The sequence below is a fragment of the Alligator sinensis genome, unplaced genomic scaffold (genome assembly GCF_000455745.1).
Source record: "Alligator sinensis unplaced genomic scaffold, ASM45574v1 scaffold275_1, whole genome shotgun sequence".
NCBI classification, from domain to species: domain Eukaryota; kingdom Metazoa; phylum Chordata; order Crocodylia; family Alligatoridae; genus Alligator; species Alligator sinensis.
In genome coordinates, this window is record NW_005843542.1 from 51506 (window position 1) to 60768 (window position 9263).

Genomic DNA, 9263 nt, shown 5'->3' on the forward strand with positions numbered 1-9263 from the left:
TGGGGGCGGGGCGGGAGTGAGGGGCGCCGCGGGACTATGTAGGGCGGGGGCTGCGCATCAGGGTTGTGTGTGTTTGTTGCTAGAAATACCTCCAGTGCAGTAGAGTTGCATGTTGGTCTCTGGGCGAGAGAAGGAAAGGGATGGGGCCCTGCCTGAGAAAGGGTGATAATTGGTGTCTCTGAAATGTAAAAACTTTCCTCAAAGCCAGGGCTTTTTAGTGGGTGACAAACTGAAGGACTTTTAAGGTAGCTAGCTTGACTGGGTAAGCAAACCAGTTTTTCTTCTGTTCAGAAAAGTTCACCAATGCTCGAGAAAGTTCGTGCTAAATCTTATTTCACTTTTCACATGGGAGATAAATATTAACACACCGGTTGATGTAGCATTGAAGTCCAAAGGCTAAATCCACAAGCTAAATGCACGGTCTATAAGTGCAGTTTAGGGCATTCGTGCACAGCGGGCAGTTCACCCCTGGGTGTCCAAGCTTGCAAGTGTCCATTGAGCGTGTCCAGGGGAGCTGTTCCCTGGCCGGGCAGGGAGGCAGTGAAATAGGATGGGTCAGGTGTGTGTGCAGGGCCGTTCCGTGGCAGGGCGAATCGGGGTGACTGCCCTGGCCCCGTGCTTTGGGGGGCCCTTCAGATAGCGGCTGGCTTAATTTCCAGTTGCTTGCCATTGCTGCCACTGTCTGGGCCCTGCACAGGCTGATTTGCCCGGGGTGCCAATCATAGAGGACAGTCTGGTTGTCCTCTGTCCTCTACTGATATGACACCGAACGCCTTTATGTCCTCAATTTTTTTTTCTTTTGAAGAGAAAAGTAAAGAACATAAAGATGCCAGGTCTCGTATCAATAGAGGACAGAGTAGCTGAAAACCAGAATGTCCTCTACGATGGCCACCCTAGATTTGCCCCGGGCCCCACACGCTGTTATGGTTGTCTGTGTGTGTGTGTTTCATATTTATGAAATAAAATGGGAAAAGTTTCTGTCACACTGGGAAGCAAGGGTGAGATCTCCTTCCCTGCTAGGGAGTGTCTGTCTAAGCCACAAACCATCTGCCTTGCGCTCTTTCTTCCGGACCCACATATGCCCCCTTGTTTGCTGTCTAGTGCAGGGAACTTCAAAAGCACAGGATCTAGTTAACTGCCAAGTTGTAACCTGAAGTTAGAGTATTTTTTTGGAGGATTAAGGATCTGCAGTTCAACCCTACCTTTAGGAGACATGGTACCTAGACCCTAGGTCTCCCACTTCTTGGGTAAATGAGCTAAACACCAATATACTGGACAAATGCATGTAAAAGCTACTCTTCTCCTCCTTCACCTCTACCCCTAGCAGGCATATGGGCAGTGATTCTGTTTTGCTGCAAGGTAAAGTAAAATCTTAAATTGTTCTTAAACTGTATTTAGCTGTGAGTGTGGACTGTGAAATTCCTGGGAGAAGACTGGGCAAAAGAAGAAGATTAGCAGGGCAACAGATATGAAAGAAAACAGGAGGCAGATTTCAGAGTTCAGAATCTAAGAGCCATGATACTGCTTTGAGGGGTGTGTTTGGCCCAGCCATCAGAGGAGAAACTCGTGCAAGGGGGTGAGGTTGATGATGAGGGTGAGGGCAAGGGACAGAGAAGCTGACAGATTATTTCCATCAAGCACTAGCAGAGGCTGAGCTACCCAGAGAAGAGATGCCAGTGAAATTGGATGGTTTCATAAAGTAAAAAGGCAACAGCCCCAAGTGGCATCACCCAGGTGTTATGAAAAAGCTTCAGTTGGAAGTGGTCAGGGTGGCTGTGTTGGGTGAGAAACAGTGCATCTATATTTCAAGTGAGGACTAAGGGATATCAAGGAAATAATAAATATAGCTGTGGGTTTTACACCTTCATGGGGTAAATTGGCACAACAGATAATTCAGGAGAGATGCACAAAATATCTGGAAGATTGTGATCTTATTGTGTCCAAGTAGCCCCATTTCTACAAAGGAGAGTCATATCTCTCTAATCTTGAAGGATTTTTTTAACACAGTAATAAAGAGCTTCGGAGAGAAAAAAAAGACAACAAGAAACTAGGCTAGATGAATGGGGTTCATGATGGCAAATGAAGTTTGTTCTTAATTAATGAAATCCACTTGGCAAGGAAAGTTCTAAGCTACTAAACTGGCCTCTACCAGTTTTTCCAGTCACTAGTAAATGCAAGGGGCAGTGGATAAGATTCACAAGGAGTGCCAGAAATAGGTCTGGGGAATCCCTAACTTATGGTGGTTAGACCATGGTGCTGCAAAACAAGAGAAAAATACAGGTTCAAAGCGTTTCTGTACAAGAAAATCCTGGAAACCAGATGTCCAGCTTCCCATGCCAGTGGTCTAACCACTTCGGTACAAGAGCTAAAACTGGGAGAATCGGTATCATCCACAATTTTGCTTTTGGGACTTATGTGCTACATGGTCATCTACACATTCAGTAACAAAACCCTGCATAGACATCTAAGACTCTGAGACTGAATCCCTAACACAACTGTTATCTCCATGTAAGTGGCATTTTTGGCACTTAAGTAACTAAAAACAGCCACTTAAGGAAATGGCACCACCAATTTATTACTCTTATGTAGCCACAGTTGTCTTTCCTTCTTAGGATAAGAAGGAGGAAGTCGATCACTTTTTGTGTCTTCCAAACCATGCACACAATCTGCTGCCTTATTGCTACTTGCCATTTGTGTATACCCTTTTTTCTCTCCCCTTTCAGCATAGAGCAAGGCTCCTCCTTTCTGTTGGGCACCTGGGACTTGAGAAATTGTACCCGCTTTTTAGGAGTAAAATCTGGGATGTGGCAAGACCTTGTATCGAATGGACTGTTCCTCTACCTGAGTTTCCAATCCCTCTAGCTGTGGCCTCCTACAGCGGGAATGTTTTCAGGAGAAGGAACCCTCCAGGCTGGTGGGAGAAGGGAGAAGTGTGTCACAAACCCCTGCGGTGTCAGGCACCATCACTACAGCCAGTGAGGGATGTACTTTATATCAAGTGTCCTAGGGATTAGGGTCACCGGCCAACAGGCCAACGGCAAGAGACAAATACAGGTCCATAGGCATCCACAGTATAACAACATACACTTGTGGGGCAAGTAAAGAGGTAGTGGTCAGTACCGCTGGGTTACATACATTCAGCATGTAGAGTCCCATCCCCACCTCTGGGGATGTCCCCAAGAACCAGCCTTTAGTCCAGAGTCGCTCTGTGCAGGGCGGCAGGTCAGGGATCCTGTGCACTCGGGCTGGGGTTCATCCGTGCTGTGCAGGGGCTTCTCTCCCTTTCGGTTCAGCTCAGGGCAGCACCATCAGCTCCAGCCGTTCTGGCACGTAGCCAGCCCAGGCTCAGAGAGATCCCCGACCTCTTCCTGCAGCCCCCAAGGTTTTCTGGCATGTGCGGTCCAGCAGCAGGGCTCTGCAGGGTTTCTTCTCACTTCACTTCCTGCTTCCACGTGCCTCTGGGGTTTGTAGTCCATGGTTGGTCAGCAAGTCTCCACAAGCTTTAGATGCCTAAGTTATACTTTGTCAGTTTTCAGATGTCTAAATCAGGGCTGTCCAACTTCCACATGGCTGGGGGTGCAGGATACACAGTCCCTGGGCCACATGATGCACCGCAGCACATGGGCTACCCCTTGCCACACCATGCCAATGCCCCAACGCTGTGCTGCTTGGTCCTCACCCACTGTGTCATGCCAGCATCCCAGGACCCACTCAATGCAATGGCCGCGGGATCCCCTGGCCCTGAGGGCCATGCCGGGGCAGAGACAGGCCGTGGAAGCTGGAGGAGAGGCCAAGAAATAATTCTGCTGCCCAGCATCAAGTTCTCTCTTCCCAAAGCTTTTCCATTTGTGTGTCTGCACTTCTTGTCTGTCATCCTGCTTTAGGAGCTGTTACAAGTATCCACAAGTATCCACTCAAGCTCTGTGACAGCTCTCTCTCTCATGGCAGTTATTACTCCTTGTGTATAAAAAATACTTGGAAGAGCAGGATTGTTAAAGGAAAAAAAAACTTACAAGGACTCAGGAAAGTGGAAAAGCTGGAGATTCAATTCAAACACCCTTTAGCTGAAACCTAGCACCATTTGCAATTGTTTAAACTGCTTGCTAGGATAATATAGTTCCAGGATGAACATGGAGCCCCAACCTGGACACATTGAAGGCAAGGTGTCACGTACAAGAAATCATCTTCTTTATCTTGAATGCACATAACCAGAATAAGACAAATTCTGGGACTGGGACTGATCATTATCTTCTTCTCTGCTTTACCCACCAGGTTCATACTCTTCCTCGTGCTCCTTTTACTTCTGTATTTGGCTCACTATGAAGAAGAAGGCCTCCTCATTTCAATGCTTCAGTGTGACCATGTCTCTTCCTGGTGCGATCGTTCTCTTCATGTCTTTTCATGTCTTCAAGCCAACATCAGGTAGGAGGAATCCCCTCATCAATTCATGTCCCTTTGCTTCCTCTGGAAATTATTTAGTTATTTGATATAGTGATTGTATCTTATTAAGGAATTTGTGAAAACTGAGCAGAAATTGGCACACACTCATGCACACCTCTCTAGGCATACAGAAAGTGTTTTTTTTTTCCACCAAGCTCCTCAGAGGTATACTACATGTTCTGCCCCCAACAATATTTCTTTTTCTATGTTGGTACGGATATGGTCCTTAACAACATCCTATTGAACATACGTCACCATCACCCCACTGCACACCTGCAAGCACAGCGGTCAAGAAAAGCAAGCTCTTGAGAAAAACATTTCCCAATATACCAATGTGTTCTCATTGCAAAGTAAGCAGACAATTCAAAATAATCATAATTTTTGTGGAGCAAATGTTTGAGAAAATTTCCAAAGAAAAACACTGACACTTTTAAATGAAAATTGCATTCAGTATTGCACACAAACTGCCAGGTGCAGGCACTGAATAGCTCCAGGTAACGTTAGTTAAGGGCGCAGGTGTCAGCTACAGCTGTAGTTAAGTTTACCTCCAATGGCAGGGGAGGGGAGCAGATGTAATGACTGAAACATTTCAAATGACTTTGAACTCTCCCAGTGCTCTGTGAATGGGGAGAGAGCCTGACACTTGTTCAGCTGCCAGGGTCTCCCTGGGTTTTGCGCTGTTGCTGTGTCCCCACGGGGAGCCCCAGACTCGCCCTGAGAGCCAGCACCCTCCCCAGGAGAGCCAGCCCCCTCCCCAGCAGACGCTTGCTTACTGCCCACTGCTGATGCCAGAGCTGGACTCTCTGGACCCCAATCTCCGCTCTACCTTTGTGCTCCAGTAAAGTGAGGAAAAGAAGAGATTTGGGCCATGGGGGCTGGAGAGCTGGAAGCCTGGTGGCAGGACATTCCCACCACCATTACACAGCCCTACATCACCACGAAAAACTTCTGACCTCAGCTGCTGCCACCACCAGACCTGTGCTTTCCTGCCCCAGTCCGCAGTCCCTTTCTTCCCTGCTGCGATGGTTAGAGAAGAGGTTGGGAGGATTTGGGGCTGGAGTGTCAAAATCCTGCACTCCTTTGCTCTCTGTCCCAGACACCCCTACAGCCCCTCTCTGTAGCGGGTGGAGAGTGGAGCCACAAGTCTGTGCAGCCTCCTGCAGCTGCTCTTGGCTGTGGAGAGAGGTGCCACAGGCGCTGCACAGATGCACTGCAGTGGAAAAGCCCATTACACTTGAAATATTTTGAAAGGTACTTGTGTCTGCACCATGATGCTTTCCACGGTAAAACTGTTTCAGCTGCTTGTATTTTTACCAGTTCTGGCTGATTTCCTCCAAGGTGGGTATCTGCCTCCTGGTGATTCATGTGGAAAATCTCCTTTTCCTTCTGCCCTTGAGTTATTGCTTCATACATTTCACAGCCCAATTTAAGGTCATTGGACCTGATCAGCCAGTTACTGCCATTGTGGGGCAGGAAACAGTGTTGCCTTGTCACTTGTCCCTCAACACGTGTGCGGAGAACATGGAAGTGAGGTGGTTTCAACATGAGCCTCAGACTTTTGTGCACCTCTACCACAATGGGAAAGATCAGTACAGACAGCAGATGCCAGAATATCACGGAAGGACAGAGCTGTTGAAAGATGGCCTCATGGATGGACATGTTTCCTTGAAGTTTGTCAATACTAGACCGTCGGATGAGGGGCCATATCACTGCTCTGTTACAGACGGGATTTCTTATGCAGAAGCCATACTGGAACTGAGGGTAGCAGGTCAGTGACTGTGTCTGTGCCATTTTAGTATGACCTACAGATATTTCTTTCATAATATGACAACTAAAAAGTGGCCACTTAGATAACCAGTAGAAAGACAATGTTACCCATGGGGTACTGGTCATTCAGCAGCCTTCCTGCACCTGAGGCCAATAAAGGAAGGATGCACGTGGCCATGGGCACCTGTCAGGGAAGGAGACAGCTGGCTTTGGTCACCTCTAGTATAGGAGAGGCAGAGGAGAGGCAGGCCTAGGATCCATGTCTCTTTCTTTCCAGGCAAGTGACCTGACATCTCAACTACTGGGTCCTAAACACAGGACAAGCCTCCTTCTTCTCTATCAAAATCTGAGAGCCAGAGAATTTTTGAGGGATGTACTTTTGTGACTTATTAATACACATTGTATGCACACTCATTGCCATGTACCAGCCTGGCCAGAATGCAGCCTACTGAGCATGTGCAGTTGCTATGTGGATGTGTGTGCATCCACCCCACACCACTGCTAACACTTCAAATGAAGCATAGGTACCAGAAATGGCTCTTACGAGTCTGGAAAACTCTTTGGCCATGTAAAGTGACATGGGGTTTGGCTCTAGGATTTTGCTGCTAGACATAATAAGAGCTGTCTAAGTGATGCAGGCACTCAAAATGAGACATTCTTCTGCCCATTTCATGTTCACAGCCCAATCCAGGTGACTTTCCAGACCAGGCCCAAAACCAAGTTGACCATTTAGCAAGTAGCATTTATGGATCATGTTCCTAGGTGCCTGACTCTCCCTATCCTGTGGGTAGGGAACTGAAGCACCTAGCTTGGGCTCTGGGCTCCATGGGCATTTTTACATGTGTTCCACGAGGTGTGGGGGGGGCACTCAATTAGCAAGCTGAGCTAATTAAAAGCACCTATGTGTCACATGTATCAGTGTCCCCGAAGCTGAAAAATGGCAGCAGGGTGCTTTGAACTAAAGTTCATCAAATTGTCTTTCTTTCAGAACACCTCACCACCATTTCTCAGGGTGCGGGATGCCGATTAATGTGACACTAGAGTCTGCTGGAGTGCCTTAATGTCCGTGTGCCTGCAGAGTTGATTAATTGAGTCTGCTCCAACACACTGGATTTCCAGCTCATCATGCCAGCTCCCTGCACATCTATAGGAGCCCCATGAGGCGACAAGGAGAATAGCAGTTAGATACTGAAATACCAATGCTCTTCAGTGCATAACTTCACAAATGACAGTAGTCGATCCTCTTGAGTGCAAAGGCTCTCAATGCCATGCCTTACAATTTACAAAATTCAATCATAACTTTTTCAGAAATGCCCCTAATTTTCCTCTAGGCTTAGGCTCTGCCCCTCGAATTACTTTTGAGAATTACCAGGATGGAGGGATACGAATGGTTTGTCGATCAGCAGGGTGGTTCCCTGAGCCCAGAGTGCTGTGGAGAGACCAAAGTGGACAGAATTTAACAGCACTTTCTGGAACCAGATCCAAGAGGGAGGACGGCCTGTTTGAAATAGAAATCTCTATCATTATATACGAACATTTGCACCGGAACTTGTCCTGTTGGATCAGAAATAACTTACTCAATCAAGTGAAAGAATCAGCAATTTTTATATCAGGTTGGTTGCCATTCATAGTCCCAAACCACCACCTTTAGTGCAAGTGAAGTATTAACAGAAGTTATATGGGGAAGATGGGTGGCTAATCCATATTTGGACTAATTTGATTACCTTGATTATAGTCTGTCTTTTTTGAATAATAATGAACAAATTGATTGCTAGTGTAACTCTCTGAAATCATTTCAGTCACATAGTCTGATAATTTTAATTATTTAGTCCTTCAAAAAGCACTTCATCAGACAAATCCTGTTGTTTCACTGATAAATCCATGTTAAAACTGTAAGTAGGCATGTCTACATGAGGTGATAATGTGCACTAGATTAATTCTACTGCACATAACTCATCTTGGTAAAACCCTCACTTATGTGCAGATGAATTAATCTACTGCACATTAGCATCACTTAAAGACTATGTGTTGGCACTACTGTGCACTAGCACTGGTTACTACACATTGAGTTAGTACCTGGTATTTCAGGGCACTTTTACATGTGCTCCAGGGGTAATTGGGGGGCGGTGCTACGAAGTGCCACCAAGCCTTTTCTCAGCACCCTCATACTTAAAAAGGTTGGTAGGGGTGCTTTAACTAATGCTTAATTGATTTAATTCAAGTGTCCCCACCGACATTTTTAAGTGCAGGGACACTGATACACATGACGCAGGAGGCTGCTGGAGAGTGGCAATCACCAGGCTCCAGCAGACTCAATTACTCGAGTCTGCTCCAACACACGGGATCCCAGCACATTGAAGAAGCCTCCACATTCGTGTACCGGCGCCCACAGATACTAAATGTAATGCTCAGTAATTTTGGCGCATTCATGAATGTGCAGACGTGCTCAGTTAGAGGCATATTTGAAATCAGTTTCTGGTTTTTGAGGAGTGCTGAAGAGATTCTGCTCTCATTCTGCCCTCAGGTAAAACCAGTTGGAAAATAGTTGGAGAATAGTTATATGTTTCTGTGGAATTAATACACTTGATTTTTATCACCAGTTGCACACTAATGGAACTCCCAAGCATTTTGTTTTTCAGATCCATTTTTTCCAAAGGTGAATCCCTGGATGGTGGCACTGTGTGTGATGCTAGTGGTTTTATTTGGCTTCATTCTCTTGACTGTATATCTCTTCAAGGTAAAGCGTAAGTTTTCTAAGGGTGGTTATGATCTATTTAGTAAGGGAGCTTTCTTTTAATACTTTAATCTAACTTACATGGGAAATAATACCCATTAAGAAATGGTGAAACCAGCTTTACCATGTGCATAATACAAACCTTTCAGAGCCTTGTTGCTACCCTTGTTGCTAGCACATGCTGCAGCATCTCTATCCATGTGAAAGGGAAAACCTTTGTCCAGTGAAATAAAATGACAGTTATGCTTTCTTGTGGTCCTATGAAAAGTATCAGTGTATCAGAAACATAGGAGTGCAGTCATCAGGATCTAGACTGTGCAGA

The 9263-nt window shown here is 46.1% G+C and overlaps 1 protein-coding gene across 1 annotated transcript in view; it reads left to right on the forward strand.

Annotated features, from left to right (window-relative positions):
* Positions 1–9263, forward strand: part of LOC102376519 (myelin-oligodendrocyte glycoprotein-like) — an 11079-nt gene that overhangs the window by 521 nt on the left and 1295 nt on the right. The window contains exons 2-5 of the mRNA XM_025195512.1: positions 1325–1359; positions 4273–4422; positions 5861–6208; positions 8847–8944. Of these exons, the coding sequence (XP_025051297.1) occupies positions 1332–1359; positions 4273–4422; positions 5861–6208; positions 8847–8944 (624 nt within the window). The 5' untranslated portion in view covers positions 1325–1331. The remainder of the gene's footprint in view (positions 1–1324; positions 1360–4272; positions 4423–5860; positions 6209–8846; positions 8945–9263) is intronic.